Genomic DNA, 27286 nt, shown 5'->3' on the forward strand with positions numbered 1-27286 from the left:
CATTCACTCATGCGCTCATGTATTCATTCATCGAATATGCGCCACGTGCCTGTGAGCCAGGCCTTGCTATGGGAGCTGAAGAACATAGAGAATGTAGCTATGGACAAGCAGCTGTCATGGGCTTTCATTAGTGTGCGTGTGAGAATGTGTGTGTGTGTGTGTGTGTGCGTGAGAGAGAGAGAGAGAGAAATGAATTACTAACTAATCACCAGGTATTGAGTGAAAGGCGCACTGGCCCACAAAGGAAGGACCAAGTCCAGGTTAGCCAGCCACGCCTACCCAGGGGCTGGCACAGAGCCTGACACTTAACGGGCACTGACTACATATCTAGCCAAAGAAGGAATGAAGTTGAAACATGCTGCTAGCACTCGGGAGTTCAGGAGTCAAGTCTAGGCTCTGTGGTTAAATGGAGAGAGTTCAGAAGCCCTGCTCTTTCCTCCCATCCACGAGGGCCAGGGGTGGCAGGCAGGCCAGAGCCTCGGAACGCCTGGGCTCACCTTCTGAGCAGGCATCCCTGCTCTCGGTAGGCATCTCCCTGCAGACAAATTGCTAATTACTCCCACCTGGGGATTATTGGCGGTAAATTCATCATTTTTTAGAATCAAGGAGACCACCCACGCTGCAGGAGCACTTGGTTGGGCTAAGGGGGAGAACAGAGAGGAATAAAAGGTGCCTGGTGAGGGGCGGGGGAGGGGTTCCCTTTGAATGATCAAAGCATAAAAAAGCAGCTATAATTAACTTCCATTGTTTCTACCCCAAAGTTAATAGTGCAATTAATGTTTTAGATCTCTCCCTCCCTTCTTCTCCCAGAGACAGCTGAAATGAACAGAAGCCAAAGGCTGCACTCCCTGAGGCTGTTTACTTAAAAACCGTTTTTAAGTAAACCTTTTGCTTATCCGGTTTCGTTAGTGTTTGTGTATTTAATGTGTGGCCCAAGACAACTGTTCTTCTTCCAGTGTGGCCCAGAGACACCAAAAGGTTGGACACCCCTGGCAGGCAGTGATAGCTGGAGCTCCTCTCTACTACAGATTCAACCACTTCCTATTGGTAGCTTAAAATTGGCCATAGCAGGAGTATTTACAGTGTAGCAACTGGCAAACATTACCAATCTACTATTATTATTACTTTTAATATTACTATTATTAGGAAAGCTGGTTTACCAACACACCACTGCCTCCAGGAAAAGAATTTACAAAACTGGATGAGGAAAGTGAAATTGGGAAGGAGAAGTGTTGCGGGGACACTCACATCCCAGACTCGAAGGGAAAGGCGGCATGGGGGCAGGGTCAGAACTCGTCTCGCACAAGAAGTCAGAGGCATGGCTATCTGCCTGGCCTCCGTTTCTGGGGTTCTCTGAGTCTGGGGGCACACACATTCCCCACCTACGCCAGGAGACTTACTCTGCCAGCTTCTTGAAGCCAATGGCTCGCCGCTTTGTGGGAGTCCCGTTGGTGCCTTTCCAGATGTGGGTGTTCCAAGGGTCAGGCTGGGAAGAGAGGACTAATGTTACCATGCTGAGGGATCTGGCTCCTCTCGGGAGATGCTCGGGACCCCCTGGGGGCCTGTGGCTACCCAGCCACACCCAACCCTCAGCCCTTGAAAGGAGTGGTTCTGCCGGTGGCGACCACAGGGGTCCTCGAGCAGAGTGGGCTGGTCCAGCCTCCCTGCATTGTCCCATCAGACCCCCCCGACTCAGCCCTCAGACCCTCTCGAAGACTTTCCTTGAGGCCCCAGACTACTCATTTCATCTCCGTTAGTCTCTCAGCGAGACCTGTGCTATCCAGTGTGGTAGCCACTAAGCAAGCATGGCTATTGAGCACTCGAGTGTCCAAAGGGCTAATCTGAACTGAGACCTGCTCCAAGCATAACACAGGAGGATACCGGAGATTTAGCGCAAACAGAGGCAGGGAGGGGGCAGGACCTGGTATTCGAAGGAGGGGGTGAGCCGGTAGTTGAGCATCTCCTGGTGGAAGACAGGGGTGATGCTGCCAGACATGGGGGGCACAATCCACACCCAGTCTGCGGGACAGCCCCCCCGGCAGCGGTATTCATTCTCCATGTGCTTGATGAAGGACTCGGTGGCCGAGTGGTGGTCGACGATGGTCACTTTGTCACTCTGTGGGTGGGGAGGGGACGAGGAGTCAGGAGGTAAGAAGGCGGGTATTTCAGGGCTCCCCCACAGAGCGGCGATGATTTCAGGCAGCGCCCAGAGCTTCTCTGCATTTCTCCTGATGGTACCCAGGGGAATGCCTCTGGTTGGTGCTAAGGATTCTTGAATGCGTCCGGGAGAACCAAGATGGCGGCGTAGGTAGACACTCTGCGCCTCCTCACACAACCAGAGCTGACAGAGAATCGAATGGCAACGGGTCCGACACCAAGGAAATACAAAATAAACATTCATCCAGACTGGTAGGAGGGGCAGAGACGGGCACCAGGGTGGAGAGAACTCGCATGGCTGTGGCGGGACCGAGACTGGCAGAGTATGAAACGAATGGCGCAGGCAGTCCGAGCACTAGCAGACCCTGCGGCCCCACATTCAAGCAGATAAACCGACAGGGCCGGACTCAGACTGGTGGAGAACAGGGCTGGCAAAGTGGCGGGTAGCACCCCGCGGCCCCACATTCGCGCATAGATAAACCCGGCGAATGGCGGGGATCGAAGCAGACCGCGCAACCCAGGCCTCCAGCGCGGGGGAGCAATGAAGCCTCAGACCTCTGATTGAGAGTGCCCGTGGGGGTTGGGGAGGCAGTGGGAGAGACTCCCAGCCTCACAGGAGAGGTTGTTGGAGAGACCCACAGGGGCCTAGAGTGTGCACAGGCCCACTTACTCGGGAACCAGCACCAGAGGGGCCCAGATTGATTGTGGGTAGCGGAGGGAGTGATGAAATCCGGTGGAGAGTGAAGCGGACGCCATTACTCCCTCTTGGCCCCTCCCCCACGTACTGCGTCACAGCCCAGCGACCAGCGTTACCCCGCCCCGGTGAACACCTAAGGCTCCGCCCCTTAAAGTAACAGACGTGCCAAGACAAAAAAAAAAAAAAAAAAGGCCCAAATGACAGAACACTTCAAAGCTCCAGAAAAAATACCACTAAGCGAGGAAGAGATAGCCAACCTATCGGATGCACAGTTCAAAACACTGGTTATCAAGATGCTCACAGAATTGGTTGAATCTGTTCGAAAACCAGATGAAAAAATGAAGCCTATGCTAAGAGAAACAAAGGAAAATGTACAGGGAACCAATAGTGATGAGAAGGAAACTGGGACTCAAATCAATTGTGTGGACCAGAAGGAAGAAGCAAACATCCAACCAAAAAAGAATGAAGAAACAAGAACTTGGAAAAATGAGGAGAGGCTTAGGAACCTCCAGGACGCCTTGAAACGTTCCAACATCCGAATTATAGGGGTGCCAGAAGGAGAAGAGGAAGAACAAAAAATTGAAAACTTATTTGAACAAATAATGAAGGAGAACTTCCCTAATCTGGCAAAGGAAATAGACTTCCGGGAAGTCCAAGAAGCTCAGAGAGTCCCAAAGAAGCTGGACCCAAGGAGGAACATGCCAAGGCATATCATAATTACATTACCCAAGATTAAACGCAAGGACCTACATCCAAGATTACTGTATCCAGCAAAGCTATCACTTAGAATGGAAGGGAAGATAAAGTGCTTCTCAGATAAGGTCAAGTTAAAGAAGTTCATCATCACCAAGCCCTTATTATATGAAATGTTAAAGGGAGTTACCTAAGAAAAAGAAGATCAAAAATAGGAACAGTAAAAATGACGGCAAACTCACAGTTATTAACGGCCACACATAAAACAAAAACGAGAACAAACTAGGCAAACAACTAGAACATGAGGGTTGTCAATAAGGGAGTGGGAGGGGGAGAGGGGGGAAAGGTACAGAGAATAAGTAGCATAGATGATAGGTGGAAAATAGACAGGGGGAGGGTAAAAATAGTGTAGGAAATGTAGAAGCCAAAGAACTTATAAGTATGACCCATGGACATGAACTATAGGGGAGGGATTGTGGGAGGGAGGGGGTGGGCAGGATGGAGTGTGTGGGGGGGGAATGGGACAACTGTAATAGCATAATCAATAAATATATTTTAAAAAAAAAAGGATTCTTGAATGCCTCTCTCGCTAATAATCTTCCTCTCTCCTCTCCCGCCCCCTTTTTTTCAAATGAGGGGAACCTCTCTCCTATCTGGTTAGAATTTAAAAACTTTGTTTTGTTATTCCTTATATTTATTTGCTTATTTATATTTGCAATTCTATTTATGGCGACTGATCTTGGCTCTCCATTTATGGTGGTGATACAAAAAAATCCTCTTAAAATAAAACAAAATGAAACATTTAAAAGAATGAAATTGAGAGGATTAAAATTAAAACAAGGCAGTCACAGCAGAGGTGGGGGACTGTCCGGGTAACCCAGCTGCCTAGGGTTCACACCTCACCTCATCACCGCTGTCCCTCTCTGCCCACAACCTTGCCCCCTTGCCGAACTTGTCTTTTTTAATGACTCATCTCACGCACCTCCGCTCTCTCTGGCTCATTGGTCTTCACGCTAGTCAACCAAACCTCACTCCATCATTTCCAATAACTCCTGGAATTGCCCTCCTTCCCCTGACCCCATCTCAACTTGTCTTCTCCCTGGGATGTTCTTGGTGCACCCATTCACCCGACTCCTGACATGAGGATCTATGGTTTATATTCATGTGTCCGTGACTGGATGTGTTCCTTTTACTGTGGGTGCCTCCCAGGTATGTCCATGAGGGTCTAGCTTCCCAGACTGCCAGCCCCGAGGACAGAGCTGGTCTCAATTATAGACTGTGACTTCTGTGCGTCTCCTGGTTTGCCCGGAAGAACCCTGGCTCGTGCCGGGACAATTGTCCCAGCACAATTGTTGGTGGTGCCCCTCTTTTGCTCTCAGTGATAAGTTTTGTACCATTCTACCATAAACACCATCTACCACGGGGCCGCATGCATCGTGGGGCCATATGTGTCCCTGTTAGGCGACACTCGGAGTCCCTAAGGAAGACACAGCTGAGGCCTGCTATGCCTAATCTGAAAAATCACAGGAGACAAGTCACAGCCTCCCTATGGGTCATCTCCTTCTCAAAGGGTCCACGCCCAAGATCAACAATGGTGAGGAAGGCATGCCTCACGCCACTCGTGAACAGATCCCCCTGAGAGGTGGTTCCTGGTAGTGAGGGCTCTTGACCCTTGGGCCCCAAGGCCCTGAAAGGTATAGCTCTGCTCTGAGGCTTGGCAGCCAGGGCCCCGGCACTACCTGGAAACTGTAGAGGACTGCAATGTTGATCTCCACCAGCGCCTGGTCCTTCCACAAGGAGGACGTCCTCCTCATGTCCAAGTTCATCTTCTTGGCCACATCCTGAAAGGGGAAGGGAACACAGACTCATAGGCTGGGACACTTCAGCCTAAGGAGGGACAGGGCTCGCTAGTGTCATGAATGAACTTCTTAATTAATTAATGAACTCACTGGCAGACTGATTCACTCACTCTGAAAATTTCTTACTGAGGACCTACTGGTAGCAGGAAACTAGGGAGACTTGGCTGGACATTTATTATTGAGTGTACCTGCTAGTGGGAGAGACAGTTCATATTGTGATGAGGGCTAATGCTATAAAAATAAGATGAGGAGGATGGGGGGCAGGGTTAATTGAACCACAATAGTCAGGGCAGGACCACTGTGGAGGAGGCCTACTAGGAGAGACTGAAATGATGAGGACAAGCAAGGCATTTGCCGATGGGGGGAGGGCAGGTTCTAGGGAGCGAGGTGGCATGTGCGAAGCCCCGAGGAGGGTCCAGGCTGGCAGCATCTGAAATACAGGAGGAAGGTCAGTGCACACGGAGGGTGGGGAGCCGGGGGAGTTAGTGAGAAGGGCAGGACTGGGTCACACAGGATCTTGGAGGATGTGCCAAGGAGCCAGGATTTTTATTCTGAATGTGACAGAGGGTCTTTGCTGGGTGTTAAGCAGAGGTGAGGGTCCAGGTAACATCATCGACTTTCTCGGAGGAAAAGCTCTCCACCCAACCTGCTCCACCCCCAGAGTGGCCACTGCTTGCAACCCAGACCATGGAAGCTTTGAGCTCGCGGGGGCTCCGGCCGACTCCATCTGACAGATGCAGAAACTGAGGCTCCAAGAGGTGCCTCAGAGCTGGAGCCCAGGGAGCTGCCGACTGCCCAAGGCCCAGCAACAGCTCCCCAACCAGCCAACTCCTTTGGCAAAACTACTTGGAAAAACAACCGCTGCCATTTCTGGTACAGCTCCGGCTGACGTAGGGGCTGGCATCTAGTGTGGGGAAGACCCAGGAGCAAATCCACTAATTAGAGCCTTGCTTTTCACTTACTCTGTCAACTCTAGTCACTCATGGGAACCCAGGTCTCATTATGGGGCTAGAAGGCGACAATTTCTCAGCTTTGGGTAAATTGCTTCCCAGCCTCAGCTGTCAACATCTGTCCGTGATGGCAGGTGGACTTGGAGGCAGGGGCGGCAGGGAGTCTCACAGCAGTTACCCGGTGCAATTGGAATGGAAGCCAGCTCACGGAAGCAGACTTATTAATTCAGTCCTTTGGGGCTTCGGGCGTTAGGTTCTGTTTGGGGTGTTTTAGCAGTGACACGTACAGAAAGCAAATACATATAAAACCTGCTGCCCAACATAAATACATAGAACACTGGAATTAGTATATAAAAGAGGAGAGTGTGTCTGCCAGTCATGCTGCTATTGTTACTTCTACAACAGCCTTTTGGTTAAAAGAATAGAAATTAGTTGCAGGGAAAAAAGAACTATATGACTTTAAAAAATCCCTGAATGCGACTAGAGGCATCTCTGTGAAAAGTGCCCTGAAATGTCTTTTCCTGCCTTACCACTGGCCTGTACATATCAGTAGAATCTTCTAGGGGGCTTCAAAAAACACTGAAGCTCAGCCCTCCTCCCCCAACCCCTTGTGGTGCAATTACATCCAAATCCAGAAGAGTGGGACCCTGGGCATCACTAAGCTCCCCAAGGCTAAGGACCCCCAGCTTCTGTTTTCCAGGCTGACACCCATGGGAATTTTTTAAGAAGTGAGATATAATGGACATATAACATTGTGCAAGTTTAACGTGTTGGATACATTTAGATATTGTAACACCATTACTACTGTGGCATTAGTTAACATCCTTATCACATCATGCAATTAATTCTTTTTTGTGGTGAGAACAATTAAGATCCAGTCTCTTAACAACTTTGAAGTTTATGTACAGGATCGTTGACTATAATCACGATGCTTTAGGTTTCTAGAAATTATTTATCTGTTTAACTCAAACAGCAGCTCCCCAATTCCCATGCACCCCGCCCCTGGCAACCACCATTCTACTGTTTTTACACGTTTGGCTTTTTTAGGTCCCACATATAAGCGAGTTCACACAGTATTTGTCTTCGTCTCTCTGACTTAGCTCACTTAGCATGATGCACTATAGGTCTATCCATGGGAACACCTATGGGTTTTAACCACATAAACCCAGCACTTGGTTCCGAGTTCTAATGTCGACTCTATCTTACTTGCTGTGTGACACAGGCCCGGAACTTAACTTCTCTGGTTTTCCATGGCCTGTTTGGGAACAAGGCCAATCACAGCAGACTGTTGTCAGAACGACATTTGCTGATGAGACCACAGTAACCCTGGCATTCTCAGCAAAGCTGAGCACTGGGCAGCAGTCTGCCCCAGCACTTGTAAGTAGATGAGGATGACTTGGCCTGGGAGGAAGTCAAACCCTCCCCGGGAAATGTGTATGTGCGAACCACTGCCAGCCCTCCCCCCTTATTTTTCAGAAAAGGGACAGATAGTGTCCCAAGTTCGTGGGTCATTCTCAAACCCTTCTAATAGTTTGACACTGAGAGGCAGTGGTTATGAACTTGGACTGAAAAGCCAGACCGGGTTCCCATCTCAGCTCTGCTACTTTCTAGTGGCGTGACCTTGTGCTTGTCATTTCATCCCTGCAAAGGCCTTGGTTTCCTCTTCTGTGAAACCAAGAGGGGTGTTTCACATCTGGAGGTTGTGGTAAGGATTAAGTGAGCGTGTAATGCGTGCCAAGTGCTGTGGACAGTGCCCAGCGTACAGTACCTGTGCGGTGAGTGCCACAGACATCTCCGGAATTGCCAGAGGCTTCCCTGGATTGCAGGTTCTGTTTTTACCCATTTTCAGGTTTTCAGCCCCAAAGCTTGGCTGTGGGGAAGGACTGCCGAGCCCACCCCATCTGCCTTGTGCTTCCCCGTCATGGCGACGAAGGAAGGAGCTCACCTCCAGGATGTTGTATCGAGAGTTGTCACAGTAGTCACGGACGCCAATCTCCGTGCCCATGTACCAGCCGCTGAAGGGACAGGCACTGAACTCCAGGCCACCAATCTCCAGAAGCATGTTGGACACAGCAGGGAGGCCGTACCACTTCAGCCCCAGGTCCTTGAACCACTCAAACCTGCGGAGAGAACGCAACCCGGCTCACCATGGGGTGGGAGTCTCATAGGCAAGTGATGGGTGGGACATCCTCAGTCTGGGAGGCTGGAATGCCAGCGACGGACTGGGAATGACTGTCTGACCTGATTCCTGGGCTTTGCTTCACACCTGTAGAAGCGCAGATTCAGAGCTGGGGCCTGAGAAGGTGCATTTTAACATGTTTCCCAAGTGATTTGGATGGACAGCCAGTCCTGGAAACCACTGCCTTGGACTGCTCTTTACCTCCCAAACCCTCTTTGAAAGTTAGTGCAGGCGAAAGTGAGTTCCGTTCCACCCCAGGGCCTTTGCACGGCTGTTCCTTCCTCCTAGGATCTTCTTTCTTCCTTCTCTATCTAGCTCTTACCCTTGAACCCTCAGCTAAAATACTGTCTACTCTAGTGAGCCTTCCATGAGGCCCAGTCTGGGTAGGGTCCGTTCACTTCATGCCTCCGGGCACCACAAAATTTCGATTGCAGCACTTACTGGACTTCAGTTTTATTTGGGTATGATCAAAATTTTAAATAACGACAGGATTCCACCCTGCACTTGCCTGACTCCCTATGTTAGCCCTGAGCTGGATCCTGTCTCTATTTAAAATGACACACTGTGCATCACAGGTATTTTTTAAAAAATGATTGTTGATTTTTTAAAATTATTGCATTAAAATATTATTTATCTTGATTATTGAGGGTTTTGGTGCCTGCCTCTATTCTGCTCCCAAGGCCAGTGCCTCGCTGTGGGTTTCCTTTGCTCTCGCAGCACAGACTCTGCTTGCGTCGCAGGCCTCAGTCCTCACAGCTCCTTCCTGACTCCACGTCCTTTTGGACCGACGCACATCAGGTCACGGGGAGTTTGAAACGGCTCCCTCTATCTAAAATTTGTGCCTGCAACAAGACAGCAGGCACTTCTGCTCATCCAGCCCTTCGGGCTGGGAAAAGGGCATGTCCAGGGTGAAAGCTGAGCAGCGGCGTAAGGAGGAATGATGACTTGGAAAAGATGGCAGTCCCCAGGCTGGTCAAGGAGGAATTCCTGATTCCTGGGGGGGCCCACTGTGCCCAGGCCCCATGGTGAGGACTGGAAGCAAGACCCCCTTTCAGCCTGTGTCTGGGCTAGGGAGAGAGGCAGGCGGTACAGGGATGGGCAGAGAGGGCCACTGGGCAAATCCACCCACCCCCACCCACTCCACGCCAGGCCCTCTTACTTGGGGTGCCTGATGGGCACTTCCAACACCAGCTCTGGAGGGATCTGGAAGAGCTCGGGGTCATTGCCGTTGGCCTGGAGCAGGAGGGGCAGGACATCGAAGCGACCCCTCGGGGGTTTCCAGCCCTGCTGTATGCAGATCTGTGAACAGACCAGGCCAGGTCAGGCCTCCAGGTCTGGCCACCCTCCAAACATGATGGCAATGGGGGAGGGGCAAAGACCCAGGCACCAGCCTACCAGCAGCCCCTTCCTCCAGAGGCTCTGGGCCATGCCACCTCCAGTACCAAGGTCTCCCTGACATCACCACGTAACCAGCATCACGTCTGGTGGTCCCATGGGACAGAGGGCAAACCCGAGCCCCAGCACCACGCCATGTTATGTTCTCTGGTCTTCCCTGCCCACCGGGGCTCCCAGAGAGCAAGGGCGGGGTCTGACGGCCACACTGTCAGTGCCTGCATGCTCAGGGCCCGGCCCACAGTGGGCACTCCCCTGGAAGTGTCTGCACCGGGAGCCTGAGACATGAAGAAGGCGAGTCTATCAGAATCTGTGCCTAAAACGCACCTATGCGAGGGGCTGTCCTATCAAAATATAATGCAAGCCACATCAAATAACTTACAAGTTTCTGGTAGCCACATTGAAAAAAGCAAAACAAAAAAAGGTGGAAATAATTTAAATGATGTATTAATTTATATCTATTTTAATTTTAACTATTAAATAATTGTTAATGATCATATATCAATTATATCAATATTAATTTATTAATACTGTATTAAATACTGTATTGGTTTTGATATATTTTAACAATATATTTGACATTAAAATTACTAATTCAATAAATATATGAAATATGCAATATATAACATCTCATCAGATATATTAGATACCATAATTTATTTGTCAATAACAAATTTTAAAATAAATTTTAATATTAACATATTTAAAGCTATTTAACATACAATTAAATATATTTATTAACCCAATAAACATATCAATTTATTAGTAACTATAATAGGTTAGTACAATGTTATCCACTATATTGTTTTCACCATGTAATCAGGATAAAAACTTATTAGTGAGATGTTTGCCACTCTCTGTTTTCTGTTTCTGTCATGGAGACCTGGCCCATCCCCATCCGAACCTGCCACATCTTGAGCGCTTGCTGGCCACCCGTGCCCTGTAGCTGCCGTATTGGGCAGCTCAGGTGAGAGGGTTTCAAGAGATACAGTCAGTGTGGCCATGTTTGGGGTGATCCCTCCTGCTGCGCCGGCACAAAGCAGCAGCATGGAGTTATGGGCTCAGGGGAACGTGCCCTGTCAGTATGGTTTCTGGAGACAGAAGGAAAGGAAGAGGCCATGGTGTTCATGTTCCAGTGGCTGGAGGACAAGGTCAGCCAAGTATACAGTTGGCGCTCAGCCAAGTGCAGCAGAGAGCCTGGCTGAGTCTAAACCCACACAGGTGCGACTCCTGGTTGCCCCGGTTACAGCCCCTTCCTTAGGGTAGTAACATTTTAATAAGAAAAGCCAGATGCAAGTGAAGTCAGCAGCAACTGAAGGAATGGAGCAGCCCTGCCTTGCCAGCTCCTCTTGGGGGAGGTACTGGGTGGCGTTGGGGGGGAGTTGAAGAAAGGACAAAGATGCCATTCAACTGGAATCGAGTGGGTGATCAGTAAGAGGGTTCCCAGGCCTGTGTGCCTGAGATCCTGGTAAGCATGGCATCTCCTGTGGGCACAGATGCTGTAAGCTACCACACCTTAGCCGTGCTACCTGTCCGCATCGCCCCTGGAAGGAGCCTTGGATGGCGGTGTTTGTGTTCCTAGTGGCCTCTATGAGTTGACTTGCACTGCCAGCAATGGAGGCTGTGCAGGTACCATGGAGAGTCCAGCCCACCCAAAGGGGGGTGTGTGGTGGAACAGTTGCATCAGCAACTGAATGAATGAATGAATGATGAGGTTGACATATTCCCCAACTCAGAAAACGTGGGTGCCAGGTATGGTTTCCACATGTCAGCTCCTCTGCTCCAGGTGGGAGGCGGGAGATTGGGACTGCACTTCTAGCTTTCCTTCTGTTCACTTACTGACTTGGATAACTCCTTTGGCCTTGCTGAGACTCAGCCCACCTATCTGTGAAACGGAACAATGGTTCCCATCATGAGGTCAGGCAAGGTAATGGCATGAAAATGACCAACTGACCACCTGTAAAGAACCAGCTGGGCTGGGGGCGGCCAAAGGGAGAAGGTTTGGGGAAGAATAAAGAGTGGCCCTATTTCCGCTCTCTCTGTGATGATAACATTAAACTAGGAAAAGTCCGTGGATGAAAGCAGTTTGGGAGGGGGCGGGGATGAGAGCCCAGGTGGGCACGGTCTGGGGAATACACACCTCCGTGAACTCCACGTTGGCTGGATCCCCCAGGATGGAGCCGTCAGGCTGCTTGTAGCCAGCGTAGCGGATGAGCTGGGCGTTCCAGACCCGGAAATCGTGCTTGCTGTCGATCCTCTGGGGAAATATGGTGATGGCGGACCTGTGGTGGAGGAAGGGGACACTTGGCATCAGGGTGGGGCTTGCACTTTGGGTGACATCTTTCCCAGGTGTCACCCAAGCCAATGACTACATGGCTGGGCCAGGGTCCCCAGGGCCCATGGAGCAGCTGTTGGGAGGGAGGGACCTTTCGCTGCTGCTCCAGGGCACCGCTGGGCTGAGGAAGGCCGGAGAACGGGAGGAATAAGGAAAAAGGGTGCTTCTCAGATGGGACTCTGAGCCAACTTGACTCAGGCCAGTTTTTCAGGGAATTCTCATGCAGCAGGTAACCTCCAGGGAAAGAAAAACAGACCCTGCTTCCCGCTGAGAACGAACCATCAGTTTCTAGTCCTAGTCTTCCTCCTTCCATAATCACCACCATTGCCCTCACCCCTCCCGTTCTGTAACAAAGTCTACAGACTGATGACCGAAAAAGAGATCACCTTCCATTTGTACCCACAGTTCTTCACTCCAAAACTATAGATCGCCACTGGCCTTGCCCACCTAACTAGGCAACTCTGACACTGTTTGCTGTTACTGAATTGGAGGTGTCGCCTGCTGAAGGCACCCAGCGGGAGCCCTGCTCTCTGTTAAAAGGAGATCAGCAGGGCTAGAGAGGCGTTCATGGCGGGTGAGCACCAAACCGAGACTTTCTCCTTAGCGTCATCAGAAGGATTCAAAAAAATCGAAGGAGATAACTTTCCCTGAGGTGATTCAATGTTATCTCACGCCAGGAGTTCCTGCCACCTGGATCCATCAGTCCCTTTGGTGGACCGAGTCCCCAACTAGGACTTGTGTCAGCAAGGGAGCCACGTGGTGGGTCCAGCCCATTGCTTAGACCTTCTCCCCCACACATCCTGCCTCTGGAACTTTGTCCCCTCTGGCTGGAATCCCTCCCTGTTCTCAGGCTTCCAAATTCAAGCCCCGATGCAAATCCACTTTCTCCATGCAGCGTCCCCTGTCCCATCTAGTTCCCAAGGCCTTCTTTCTGAGCACATTCCGGTCTCACTGTTTGCCCAGTACAATATCTCATTGATGCGACGCACCGGGCGGTGAGTCTAGAACGGGGGCTGAAGGTAAAAGTCACAAAGAACCAGAGATGCTCCTACAAATCTCTTAGCAAACGTGCCATATTGGGAATCAACCCAAGGTGAGTCAAACCACCAGTTTTCCCTCCAGCAGAACACATGGCTGTTTCTTCGGTTGAGCACCAGATAAAGGGTGTTTGTGTAATAGATATATGTATTTAAAAAGCATGTGTAGAAACACCAGAAGCACACACGGCAGGGAGGGACACTCACTCTGTGCAGGAACTGAGACCAACAGCGGAAATACAACACGCGTGCACCTCTCAGCTCCTGCGGCTCCTGGGCCTAATCCCAACACACAACAGGCCCAACACGCCACACTGTTTAGATGATGTCTCTCTCATCCTGGCCGGTGTGGCCCAGTGGACTGAGCACCAGCCTGCGAGCCGGAAGGTCACTGGTTCCAGTCCCAGTCAGGGCACATGCCTGGGTCACGGGCCAGGTCCCCAGGAGGGAGTGCACAAGAGGCAACATGTCAATGTTTCTCTCCCTCTCTTTAGTTTCATGCATGTTTTAATAGATAAATAAATAACATTTTTTCTCTCTCTCTCCTCTCCATTCTTTTCTCTTGCCTGCTTTTCTCCCCCATGTTTAAATTACTTCTATACATGGCATATATGCTCTTATATATGTGTCCAGATGTGTGGTTTTAACATTTGTAAAAAAAAAAAAAAAAATCAGCTGAATATTTTCTCCAATAGAAGATCCCATGGAGACTCCCCCTAAGTGGAGGGGCACTCCTGGTCTGTGACGCACCCCCCTTCCACATATCACCTCATCACAGCATCACTGGAAAACTACCAGAATGGCCCACAAGCTCCGTGAGGCTGAAACCTCAAGCAAACCCTCCTTCAACGCTCGGGATATGCAGGGTTTTCTCTGAATGGTGAGGTCTTTCAGTGAAAGGCCACACAGTTCGTTCTCAAACAATGCAGGGCTTAGGAGTGCTTACCCTGTGCAGCTGAAAACCCACAGCTAACTTGTGACTCTCCCAGAACTTAACCGCTAACAGCCTACTTTTGCCTGAAAGCCTTACTGATAACATAAACAGTCAATCAACACATTTTTGCAGGTTATGTGTATTATAATTCTGTATTCTTAGACTAAAGTAAGCTAGAGAAGAGGAAATATTATTTAAAAAATCATTAAGGAGAGAAAAATACATCTGCATTTCTTGAAAAAAAAAAATCTGTGTCTAAGTGGGCCTGTGTACTTGCAACCGTGTTGTTCAAGCGTCCACAGTGCTAATTCCCCACGCAGGCCCTGGGCTTGGATTACAGGCCCTTTTCCTACTGGCAGGCTCAGCTGCCATACTGTTTCCTTCTTAAGGAAAAAACTCATGCAAGAGAATCCATGCTCATGCTAATAAGCTACTTTGGGGATGAGCTCAGTGTAGCCTAGGGGCTCATGGGAATATCCCTGCAATGGCCTTGAGATGCAGCTGGTCCTCAGGAGCTGGGCACAGATGCCAGGGCAGGGGACTGAGTGGGCAGCATTAACAAGGATAACTTCCCGTCTGTGGGGCCCCAGCTGTGCCCTTCCAGCTGCTCCTTTTCCAGCTGCAACTTGCCAGTGTGAAAACCACCAGACCACACCGGGGCCTTCCTGCCTTGGCCTGATCCTGGCGGCTTTGTTCTTCACGTGGGGCAAGAGGAGTTGGCTTGGTGGAACCTGACAAAGCAGTCCCCACAGCAGCAGGAAGAAAAATTAATTGCTTTTTCAACCAAGGGGGATTCTGAGGCTGCTCCTGGCAGCGGAGTGGGAGCTGGTAAAAGCAGGTCAGCTCTGGCAATGGGATTCTCCTGTTCCCAGGAATGAGAAACATCCCTTGCTGCTATAGCTTTGCAAACACAGGGGAATCTGTTTCTCCCAAAGACAAGGGACAAGGTGGTGGAACAAAGGATGCCAGGCCACCACTCCAGCTTGTTGTATCTCCGCAAGAGGGTGAGGGGAGAATTTCTCTGGCAGGTGAGCCTACACCAGACCTCAGAGTCAGCACTGGGGGTGGGCAGCTCACCTGAGGTTCCCTTTGTTGGTGGCATACTTGATGTGGTTGCAGATGTAGTTGAACATCCCATGAGCCGTGGTGCAGTCGCGGGCATCGAACACCTGGAAGAGGGGCATCATGGGATTGATGGCTCCCATCCCTCCTCAGCTCCCCCAGGGCAGTCTTTTCTATTGGAGGAGAGCCCAGAGCCCACTCCAGCCGCAGCCCCATCAAACCAGGAAAAATCCCGTAAATGTAGGCATGGAGTGTAAGTGACATGGGAAAGGGATGGTGAAGAGAGGAGAGACTTTTAGTGGCTGGTTATTATTTCCTGTAAGGCTACTAGCAATTAAAAAACAAAATAAAAACCAAACAAGAAACCCTTGAGTTTGATAACTAATCTACCTCCAACTTGAAACTATTCCTCAGAGGAAAAAAAAATCATACCAGGGGATATAGACTCTGATGTTTTTGGTGAGTAGGCAAATAACATAGATAACCAAAGGCAGTAGGTGTAAGACAAAAGGGAGTGGTGGGGTCTGTAGTAAAGTTGAGTGTATAAGCCTTACCAAGAGGTATGCAAATTTATTTTAAAAATTTAAAGAGTCATCTCTCCACAGTGTTTACTGTGTTGGCTTAAGGAGACATGACTCTAAGCCAGATTTGGTCATGACCTGAGAATCTGGGACCCCATGATGACCATCTGGTAGTTCACCATGGCCTCCAGATGCTGTTGGTAGGAGCTGAGCCGTTGTGAAGCTCATCTCTCTCCCCGCCACCCCATCCACCAAAGGGCTCATCAGGAATCTGAGTCTCACCGCCTACCTGCAGCTTGGACCACTGGATCCTGCCAACACAGCGGGAGGCATTCCTCCAGGCGTGCTTGGCCCCATAGATAAGCTCCGTGTCTTTGAGCTGGTAGGTGCTGGTGGTTTCGATCTCTTTGTTCACCTCTTCCAGTCTCTCCATGTGGGCTTTGGAGCCAAATCTGAGTGAGGGGGAAGGGAGGTAGGAGTATCACCTTCTCTCCAAGATTAGAGGTCAGTGAAAGGAGGGAGCTATTATAGGAGGCCAGAAGCCACAGAAAGTCCAAGTTGATTTCTGGACACAAGCATGAAGTGGAGACTGCAAACTAAAGTGCCCACAAAGGTCCAGCAGTGAGTGAACTGGTTGGGTGGGGACTGCAGCAAACCCTGCAGGTGAGCCCATGCCTGGTCCAAAGGGGACAGCCACACTCTGCTCCACCCAGCTGCCACCCGAGAGCCATGGGGGCCTGCTGCTGCCTGATCTTCTTTCAAACAAAACCAGAAATTAAGATTTTTTTAAAAGGAAACTTCTAGTTTTACATGATGGCAATGTATTAAATTTTAGAAAGTCAAAAAAATTATCATGAAAAATTTCAGACTGATAAAAAGGCATACAAAATAATATACTGAATACCCATGCCCCAAGCCTAGGAAATAATAAATAAGAATATTATAAGAGGTAATAAATAAGAACTAATATTATTCCTTGATGACTACTTCCTTCCTAGAAGTAGCCCACTTTCTTCCTAGAAGTGACTGCTGTTTTGAATGTGGCATTTACCATTCTCATACTTTTGCCAACATGCATATGTAGTGTTACTATAGATAGTACTGTGTATGTTAAATATGTGTACAGTAATATTCTGCATATTTAAAATGTTTACATTAAGCCCTGGCTGGTGTGGCTCAGTGGATTGAGCATGGGCCTGAAAACCAAGAGGTCGCTGGTTTGATTCCCAGTCAGGGCACATGCCTGGGTTGTGGGCCAGGTCCCCAGTAGGGGACGCTCCATAGGCAACCACACATTGATGTTTCTCTCCCTTTTTCTCCTTCCTTTCCTCTCTTTCTAAAAATAAATAATCTAAAAAAAATTAAAAATGTTTACATAAATGCTGATGCCCTGAATGTATGCTTTTACAGCTTGTCCTTTCTTTCTTTTGTGAGCTTCATTCCTGCGGGCACATAGAGTTCTAACCCATTCATTTTTTTACAGCTGTTAGTACTTCATCATGGAAAACGCCACATTCTGTTTACAGATTCTCCTGTCAGAGGGCGCTGAGGTGGTTTCCAGCTGGTTCTTTCATTTTAGTTTTTTCACTATATAACAATGTTCCAGTGAACATTTTTGTGTGCAAATGTACCTTCTTGTGTGCAAGTGTGTGAGTTTTTTTAGGGTGTATACCTGGGTGCGGAATTGCTTGAATGTTTCAAATGAAAGCCCAACAAAAATATCTGGGGGCCAGTGTGGCGGGCAGAGGCCTCACGCTCAGGTCTTGGTTCAGCTTCCTGCAAAGGTGGAGCTGAAGTCGAACTGAAGTCTTTGTCCCCAGCACTCAGTCACTCGCCCCAGGCTCCCCAGTGTCAACCTGAACTTGCCTTTTAATGGACGAGTAGTACTGATCGAGAAACTCTTTGGCGAGAGGGAAGAGCTGTTCTTTAGTGCGGACGTCTTCAGGCCTTCGCATTTGCTGGGAAGCGTGCATGATGGAGCCCATACAGATGTGTTCACTGCATCCCGTTTCCTGGGCGGAAAAGGGCGACGTGGGCTATCACTTGGTCTTGCCCAAGTGTGGCAGGTATCGGGCTGTGGACTCAGAGTAGATATTCATGGTGGAGTTTACCTGGTCTTTAATTCCCAAGGAGGATTCCTTGAGTACCAGCTTCAAATCATGGCTGGACGTGGTCATTGGCCAAGGTAAAGAACCCTAAGTAGCATTTTAAGGTTCTGAAAATGTTTGCTCTACCCAAAGGGGGGAAGAGGGGCTTTGTGACCGGCACTCCCCTGGTACTGATGCCCAAGTTACTAGCAGAGTGGCTACAGAGACTCATTTGGACATGTCTGGTACGTTGATTGCAAAAAATAGCCCCAATTTCTCCCTCCCTATACTCACACCCTTTGCAATGTCACTTTATCGCAACTCTCTGTCAAGAGGCAGAGCCTCTTTCATCACTTCCTGGCCTGTAATCCACTAGGTATCGGCAGTGCCCCCAGAAGCTGTGACAACCAAAAATGTCTTCAGATATGGCCTATTGTCCCCTGGGAGGATACACAGGGTAGTCCCCCCCCCCCCCACAGAATTATCCAGCCCCAAACGTGGAGAGTGCTGAGATTGGTAAATCCCGGTCTACACCCTCCTGAGATACTCACCAATGTACTCTTAAGGTGGAGGGTGTCTGTGAGAACCACATCAGTCTCCCAGTTCTTGACCTTGAGGAAGCGGGGACACTTGGAGGGGCTGCCATTCTTTGTGGGGGACTGTTTTCCCGAGGCAGGGGACTGAGGAGAGAAGGAAGAGGGGACGTTAGGCAGGGTCTCGAGGGCACTGGGACATGGTCTCCATGGGGACGGGAGAGGCATTGCTCCTGCTGGAGTCTGCTCAGAGTTACCACTGTCTGCACAGAGAGAGGGGTCTGACTCTCCTTGGCTGACACGTGCAAGGGAACCTGGCCCCACCACCAATGCAGAAGGAGATGTCATGGAAGAGCCTTTTGGGTTCTGCTCTGGGGACTGGGGTCAGGAGCCCAAAGGTGGTCGGGAGCTTCCTGGTACCTTGACCAGTTGGGCAGACAGCAGGGACTCAGTGAATGTTTGCTGAATGAATAAGTGACCCAAAGGACACCATCAGTTTCTCTGAAGAATTAAGCTCTCGGGGCTGCAAACCTCAGGCTGGGTCAAGTTCCTTGTCTGGGCCTCTCTGCTACAGCCCAAACTCACCATTTCTAGCAAGTACTGGGAAAACAGAAGGTTTAAATTAGAAAGATTTGAAGCATAGAACATTTTCCCCAAATTTCAGGTTTCTGCCTCTCAAAAATGCCAAGCTTGTCCCTGTCTCAGGGCCTTGCACTTCCTGCTCCCACTGTCTTAAACACCTTCAGTTCTCTCCATTTGTCTTCACCACTGCAAACACACTGCCCAGTAGCTGAGGGAGAATAAGTCCTGGACTGAGCAACGGTGGCCCCTCCATTACAGACTCATGGATGAGGACCCCATTCTGTCTCGGGCGTTTCTGAGTAATTGTCTACCTGGTGGGCAGAGGTGCACCTGTGCATTAGACAAGTGTCAGTCACTCTGCAACATGTAAGGGGAGGCAGCAGCCAACCCTGATGCGACAGCTGAGCAGGAGAGGGGAGAAGAAGAGCCGATGTTGAGTAACACTCACGCCAAAGGGCAGAGCCAAGGGCAGTGACCTTGAGGTAGGGCATTCACACTTTCAACTGCCATGCACTGGGCCCCTTCGATGCGCTAGGTGCTGCTAGGCAGTGGGGACACTCTGGTGAACAAGTCAGATAGAGTCCTTGACCCCCTGGAGCACTATCGTGGGAGAAATGGAAATCGTATGTAAAAGAATACTCGGACAATATAACTTCAGGTGGTGCTAAGAATATGAAATAGAGGGAGGTGATGGTGACTAAGTGGAAGAGGAAAAGGCAAGTTCAAAGGTCCTGAGGCAGAGGTGAGCATGCTAAGATCAAAGGACCAGCAAATCGACCAGTGTGGCTGGAGCAGATGAGTGACGGCGAGTATAAGGAGCTGAGGTCAGAAAGGAGGTAGGGGCCACGTTACATCAGCCTGGAGGACTTGAGGTGGGTGAGGGAGCTGTGGATTATCACTGAATGGGCTAAGTCCAGGACAGAAGTCACAGAGAACTCCAAAAGACTACTACCGAAAACTACCAGTCAGCGAGCACTTAGTATGTGCTAAGCAAAACCCCTATTATCCCCATTTCACAGATGAGAAAACCGAGTCACGGGGAGGTTAACTATGTTGTCCAAGATCACAGGGCTAGTAAGCTAGAGCCAGGAGCCAGCTGCTGGCAGTCTGACTCTCAAACCATGCCCCTAACTGTGTGGCAATCCTGCCTCTTGACCATCATGCCTAATTCATTCATTAGCTCATTCATCATTCACTCATTCAGCACGGGCTTACTGAGCCTCTCCTATGTGCTAGGCAAGGCAGCAAGGACCAGGGCTACTGTGACAAAGAAGACAGATGTGATCTCTGCCCTCATGGAGTTCACTGTCCAACAAGAGGGGATTACAAGTGAATGAGCCCCTCTAATCGAGAGCAATGGGAGCTAATACTAGTCCAACGTCTAGTATTATTGCTACCATAACTGCTGTAAGCATCGTCACTACACTTCGCCCAGCGTGGGAGCAGGAAGACAGGGATTTGGATGAGTTCTTCCCTTGGTCCCCTTTGGCACTTCCTGTCCTGCCAGACTTTGTTTCAGGTGCGTCCCCGTGGGAGGCTGCGTACAAACCACTCTACTTCCTTTGAAGGCTTCCAAAGACATTCTAAACCCTTCTTTAGGATTCTGTCTCCTCTGCTGTCTCCTCCAGCAGACAAGAAGGTGATGGGAGTCACATCTGGGTAGGCCTTTGTTGTGACAAACTGCTCTGATGGGGCCAACAACCATGAAGAACCCACAGTCCTCCCTTGCCCGAGCGGGAGGCACCTGGGCATCCTCCATAAATACCAGGCATCACTCAGCCAGCTTAGAAACTGTCTGGACTAACCATATTACCACCCTGGGGAGACTGAAATCCTGGGGGCACAGCAGAGGTGGTGCTGGCATGGGGTTAGGCCCAGGACCCAGCACCTGTGGAGACAGTGCGGGGGCAGACAGGCAGGGAGTGCAGTGAGGCAGGAGGAGGAGGTGTGGGGTGTGGCCGGTGGGCGGGCAGCCGGCAGCCTTAACTGGCAGGGAGCAAAGCTAACCGGCCTAATAAAGGAGGCCATCTGTTGCGGTTCCAGATGTGCAAGGGGTGGTCACTACAAGCCGAGTACGTGGGGGCCCGAGCGCCCGGCTTGCCACTCTCTACGCCAGGCTGTGCTGAACTGCACACTCGAAACCCGCCATTAGGAGGCCTCTGGCAGGGCTGTTGTACTTGGGGCTTTGATGTTTTAATTAGCCAGCAGTAATATTAGATGACTCAAGAGGGGACAAATGGGAGATTAATATAGCAGTCAGCAGCCCTGGATGGAGGGTGCAAATGACTTTTCTGAGTGGGGACCAGAGTGCTCTGGTGAAAAACGCAGATTAGTGACACTTGTGAGTCATTATGCTGGGGACGGGGCACAAGTGGGCTTTGGGCTGCGGCTATATGTGTCCTTTTCCAGATTGGTGTCTGGGGTGGACAATGGAAGCTTTTCGGGTGGCAGGAGGCACTGATCTGATCTAGTAAGTTCTGTGGGAGGGCTGCCTGCTCACAGATTTGGAGAGAAGGCTCTGAGTTTGCGGGCATTTCAAAGGCTATGTCAACACAGCTTTGCAGAGGCCCCAAGGAATTGGTCAGGTAGCCCAAGAAGAGACAGCTAGGCGAAGTCAATGTCAGCCTGGGGGCCCAAGCCAGGAATTCATGCCTATAGGATTTCTTTCTTTGTTTTGAACACTTAGCTATTCATTTATTTTTTAGAGAGAGAGGAAGGGAGAAAGGAAGGGAGAAAGAATCATCAACAGGTGAGAGAAACATTGATTAGTGGCCTCCCATACGTGCCCGGACCAGGGATCAGACCCGCAACCTAGGTGTGTGCCCTGCTTGGGAACAGAACCCACAGCCCTTCAGTTATGGGACAACACTCCCACCAACTGAGCCACAGCAGCCAGGGGGCTTGCAAGGCTTTTAACACTGGATTCCTTCTCCCTTCTCCTTCTCTCCCCTTTCCCTCCTTCAAAAAACACACGTGGAGCACCTACTGTGTGCCAGGGACTTGGGTTCTGGGCTCTACACTGGTCCCCAGCCTCACCGCACGACTGGGAGAAGCACCTTACAGCCGCAGGGGCCTGGGAATTGTGGCCCGCGGGCCACATCTGCTCTGCTCTGTCCCCTGCTCTGATATAGCCTGTCAGCTAAGAATGATTTTTCCATGTTTTACCTTAAGTAAAAAAAAATCAAAAGAAGAAGAATGTTTCATGAGACATGCAAGCTACATGAAGTTCAGATTTCAGTGTCCACAAATAAAGTTTTATTGGCACACAGCTCTGCTCACTTGTTTCTGCATTGTCTATGGCTGCTTTGGCAAGACAATGATAGAGTGAGTAGTGGTGAGAGAGGTCAAGATGGTAGGGTCCACGAAGCCAAACGTATTTCCTATCTTGTTCTTCATGGGAAAACTTTGCAGACTCCTGAGCTACAGCACTGAGTTCCACTGGTTGAACTCTAAGTGATGGGACAAGTCTCCATGTCCTTAGATGTCACTACATGAGGCATCTTTCCCAATCATTTGTTAAAATGGCTCCTCGCCTCTGTTACTCTGTACTCCCTCTCCACCCTTACTGTGTTTCATCTTCCTTCCTAGACTTCTCACTGCTTGCAATTGCTGTATGTGCGTGCACGTGTAAATTTTCCCTTACATCTCACAGACTTATATATGTCCCTGTGGATTCAGTTTTTGGCCCACTGCTCGCTTTGTCCCATCTCTAGCCCCCAGACCAGTGCCTGACATGTAGAACACGTTCAGCAAATATCTGAGGTCTGCCGTGGACCAAACTGTGTGCCCAATTCATATGTTAAAGTCGTAACTCCCCATGTGACTGTACTTGGAAGTGGGGTCTTTAGGAGGTAATAAGGTTAAGTGGGGTCATCAGGGTGGGACCCTAATCTGAGAGGACTCATGCCCTAAAAGGAAGAGGGAGAGACATCTCTCTCTCTTTACACACACACACACACACACACACACACACACACACACGGCAGGCTGCATGAGGATACAGCAAAGGGGGCTGTCTGCAAGTCAGGAAGAGTGCCCTCACCAAATGAGTCCATGCTGGCAACTTGACCTTGAACATCCAGCCTCCAGAACTGTGAGGAGTAACTTCCTGTTGTTTAAGCCGCCCAGTCTGTGGTATTTTGTTATGGCAGCTCAAACTGACTAATACAAGATCTAAATGCATTTTGAAATGGTGGAGTCCCTCAAATGCTAAGCCAGAGACTTTGGTCTTGACTTAGTGGAGAATGAAGAACCCCTGAAGCTGCCTGACAGACCTTACCAAAGCTGAGATTTGGAAAAGGTGTGACTACAAGGATGGCAGGACAGGGAGGGAGGAGATGGAGACTGGGGTGCCAGAAGAGAGCCCCACGGTGGGAGGGAAAAGGATGAAGTCAACGCTGACGCAGAAGCTTCCAGTATGAGTAAGTGGGTGCAGGGTGAGCCTTGTAGCAGAAGTTGGGCAGGGAAAGCAGGAGTGACAAGAAGGTGTAGGGAGGCGGGATTTTAAGGCAGGAAGACATCAGAATCTGGAGGATCTAGAAACAGAAGCCTGGCACCCTGCCCTTCCCCACTTATGGGCTGTCACCATCCTCACAGTGAAACAGGGCCAGGAGCTCGACAGCAGGGAGGCAGTCACCTGTGAGACACCGAGCACCTTAGGAACCATCATGGGTTGAACTGTGTCCCTCCCGAATTCATGTGTTGACATCCTAAGCCCCAGTACTTCAGAACATGACTTTATTTGGCATTGTTAGTGAAGTGGTTGCGTTAAAGTGAGGTTGCTCAGGTGGCCTTATCCCTAATGCCTGAAGTTTCATAAAAAGGGGAAGTTGGGAGGCAGACACGTGTACAGGGAGAACGCCTTGGGAACAAGAAGATGGCCATAGCAGGCCGAGGAGAGGGGCCTGGGGAGAGCCTGCCTTGCAGTCCCCAGAGGAACCAGCCCTGCCTGCACCTTGATTTCAGACTTCCAGCCTCCAGAACTGGGAGACGACTGATTTCTGTTGTTGAAGCCACCTGGTTTGGGGTGCTTCGCTATGACAGCCCTGGGAAACTGACTCAGCAGCTGAAAGCCCAACCTGCGCAAGGAGAGTAGCTTCTTATTCTGTCACTTTTGAACCAGCCACAGCTCCTGCATTATAGACCTGTAGCCACCTGCCCTGCGTGGCTGCTGCTCAAATGGAGGCAGCAGGCCATCCACGCCAGGAGGCTGTGGCTCCCGGCACCACGCCCCCACGCACCATGCCCCTGGGCAGCAAGTGTAACTCAGTTAGGAGCTGCTGCGACAGCTCAGGGTCCTGGACGACAGCCGGCACACTGGCAGGTATACACCCATCCATGCAATTAAAAAATTGCTATTTAAAAAGCTTAACCAACTGTGTTTAATTCCTTGGAGCCTAATTTCCTTGCAGTGTGTTTAAAGCATGATTTCTAAAGGGATTCGTTCTTCATAATAACTCCACGGGAGCTTGAAATCGCCTATTCTCTTACTCTCTCTGTCTCTCTTCCCCCCGCCCCCAATACTACAGTCAAAGTTCTATAGGTTGTGGGGGGCGCCTAAGGAAGCCGTGCTTGGGAGTCACACCCATCCCAGTCTGGGTCCAAAGACAAGGGCCTGTGGAGGTGAGAGGTCGTTAGGTTAGACTGCTGATACTTTCTCCAAATGGGCTGATGCTTGTCATGGCAATGATGTCACAAGATAACCAGATATTATTAGACAACTTTAAATGTGGTCCAATTACCAGACCAGAATGTTTTAGAATAAATCCTGTAATCATCTTGTGGCCTATGTATTATTGGACGGTGCATTTATTAAAAGCATTAAATCGCTAAATGTGAATAGTTAGAATGCACAAGCTTTGTGATTATGTTTTGGCTTAAAATATCCTAGGACCCACCTCAGCTGGGATAGCCCAGTGGTTTGAGCACTGGCCTGTGAACCAAAGGTTCTTCGGTTTGATTCCCAGGCGGGGCACATGCCTGGGCTGCAGGCCAGGTCTCTGGTAGCGGGCGAGCGACAGGCAACCACACATTGATTCTCTTTCCCTCTCCTCTCCCTCCCTTCTCCTCTAAAATTAAATAAATAAAATCTTAAAAATATATAAAATAAAATATCCTAGGACCCTCAGAAAGTGGACATGGTTTGTGTATCTACTGACCTCTGAGAATCTCTGGTTTCTGGCCACTAATAGGAATTTTCCAAGGGAAGAGACAAAAATGACCTTGACCCAACTTGGCCTATCTGGGTAAAGAACTTGTGTACGGTTGAGGCAGTGAATGGACATGCAGAGTGGTGTCACTCATTCCCAAACCAGAAAGCCATTGTCCCACTCAGACAACAGTTGGGACAGCTTGCATTGAATATAATCACCATTAAAATAAACAGTTAGCAAAACAAGCGGAAATTCCAGCAGGGCCGAACCCAAACACCCGGCGATTCAGGCCCCACTTCCTGGCTCCGTCCTGGCTCTGACTGCCTAGGCGAGGCAGGTGTCCCAGCCAAGTGACCTACAAAGACCCTGGGGGTCACCGAGTAGGTGATGGCTTGGGTGAGGGGACACAAAACATCAGCAAGATTTGGATTCCGCTCCCTCGCCTCCAGGGCTTGAGAATGTCTCTTGTCAATATAAATTCCTGGAAAGCATCTCTGTTGAGGGTCCTTTTTCTGCGTTCGAGGGCACTTAGGAGAACACTGGATAACCTGGGAAAGGGAAGGGGACTAAAGGTGCTTTTGGGGAAAATCCAACCTGGGTGTCTAACTCTAGTGATGAGCCAGATCAAGGTAAGGGACGGCTGGCCTGATTGAGTAGGGGGGCAAAACTGAGCTTAAGAGCCACTTATAGCTAGGGATGTGGGGCACCCAACCACAGAGAGAAATTAGTCTCAAAGCACAGGAGCTTTTTCAAGTCCTTTGATGAAGCTCAGGGAAGGAAGTTATCAGCTGGGACCCCAAGGCATCAACCTGATTGGGGCCAAAGGAGTCTGCTACAGCCAGCCGGGTGGGGAACCTCTGTGCAGAGTCCCAAGAAGCCTGGCCAACATGGGGCGATAACTGTTGTGGGTGTGTCTGCATCCGAAGCTTGTCTTGGAAGTGGAAGTTCCTGGAGGTGGAGGCACATGAGTGATGGGAAGAGAACACCTTAGCTGTGAACTCCTCCAGGGCAGAGACCACGTTCGATTTCATCACATGTTGAGTAACATTATGTGAATGCCTGTTTGGTGCCCAACCTGGGTTTGGCATCCGCTAGTTCATTGGATCCTCATGGGAACCCATGTTTCAGATGTGGAAACGGAGGCTCTGAGAGGTGAGGTGACTACCCTCAAATTAACAACTCACAGGCCACAGGGCTGGGCATGGGTCCAGGGCCTCAGGGTGCCTGCCTCTCCACTCCCAGCCTCACTGCTGTGCCCTCCGCGTATTCCCAGAGCCTGGCCCCCAGGAGGCATGAGTGACATATGCTACGTTGATTTGAATGATCAACAAGGATGACGATGTGGCTGCAAAGGGACAGAGGTGCAGCTCTGTCACAAGACTCAGTGGGTGCTCACTTTCCCTTTCTGGGCTGCTAGGGTGCCATTGGTAAAGGAGGAATGGTGCTTCTTGTCCTACCTGCCTCACTTTAACAGTACAAGAATTAGTAATACATCTACACCTAAATCAGCAGTATAATAACTACCCAAACAACAACAATATACATTTTTGGAGCACTTTTCTGGGCCAGACTCTATAGAGTTAAGAGTGGACTTTGCAGCTCCATGACCTGGGTTCAAATCCCATCTCCCACATGTACTAGTCATGTGACCTTCATCGAGTTACTAACCCCTTTCTCTGTGCCTCAGTTGACTCATCTACAAAGTGGGGACAAGAATAGCACCTCGTTGTGTTGGGCTGGGAATGAAATGAGGCTGCAGACTGCTCAGCACCGGCCTGACCTGGCTCAAGAAACGACAGCAGCCATTCTTGTCGGAAGCGATGCTGCTGCTGTCTCGGACGGCATTTCGTGTAGCCTGCCCCACACCTCCATGCGTCTGCTGGGCTCTGCTGGGAACGGAAGGCTCAGTGTGGGTACTAGCTGTCTGATCGAGGTCCCGGGGGTTAGAGGCTGACTCCAGAGCTGAGTGCTCTGCCTGGGGCTGTGAGGCATGAGTAGGAGGCTGAGAATAGCCACACACCCCACGGTGGCATTGTTGTCAGGGTAGTTGTTATTTTTACCCCCACATCGTTAATGTGCAGTGAGTCAGGGCTGAGTTAGAAGGTAGCCCCATGGC

General features: G+C 50.0%; 1 protein-coding gene across 5 annotated transcripts in view; it reads right to left on the bottom strand.

Moving 5' to 3' along the window:
• Positions 1–27286, bottom strand: part of NOS1 (nitric oxide synthase 1) — a 155240-nt gene that overhangs the window by 35530 nt on the left and 92424 nt on the right. For all 5 annotated transcript variants that reach the window (XM_045200819.2, XM_045200817.2, XM_045200818.2 and 2 more), the window contains exons 4-13: positions 18455–18583; positions 17683–17828; positions 16106–16268; positions 15311–15402; positions 12068–12209; positions 9695–9834; positions 8302–8476; positions 5287–5388; positions 1922–2116; positions 1401–1486 (exon numbers count right to left, since the gene is read on the bottom strand). In XM_045200819.2, the coding sequence (XP_045056754.1) occupies positions 1401–1486; positions 1922–2116; positions 5287–5388; positions 8302–8476; positions 9695–9834; positions 12068–12209; positions 15311–15402; positions 16106–16268; positions 17683–17828; positions 18455–18583 (1370 nt within the window). The remainder of the gene's footprint in view (positions 1–1400; positions 1487–1921; positions 2117–5286; positions 5389–8301; positions 8477–9694; positions 9835–12067; positions 12210–15310; positions 15403–16105; positions 16269–17682; positions 17829–18454; positions 18584–27286) is intronic.

The sequence above is a fragment of the Desmodus rotundus genome, chromosome 7 (assembly GCF_022682495.2).
Source record: "Desmodus rotundus isolate HL8 chromosome 7, HLdesRot8A.1, whole genome shotgun sequence".
NCBI classification, from domain to species: Eukaryota; Metazoa; Chordata; class Mammalia; order Chiroptera; family Phyllostomidae; genus Desmodus; species Desmodus rotundus.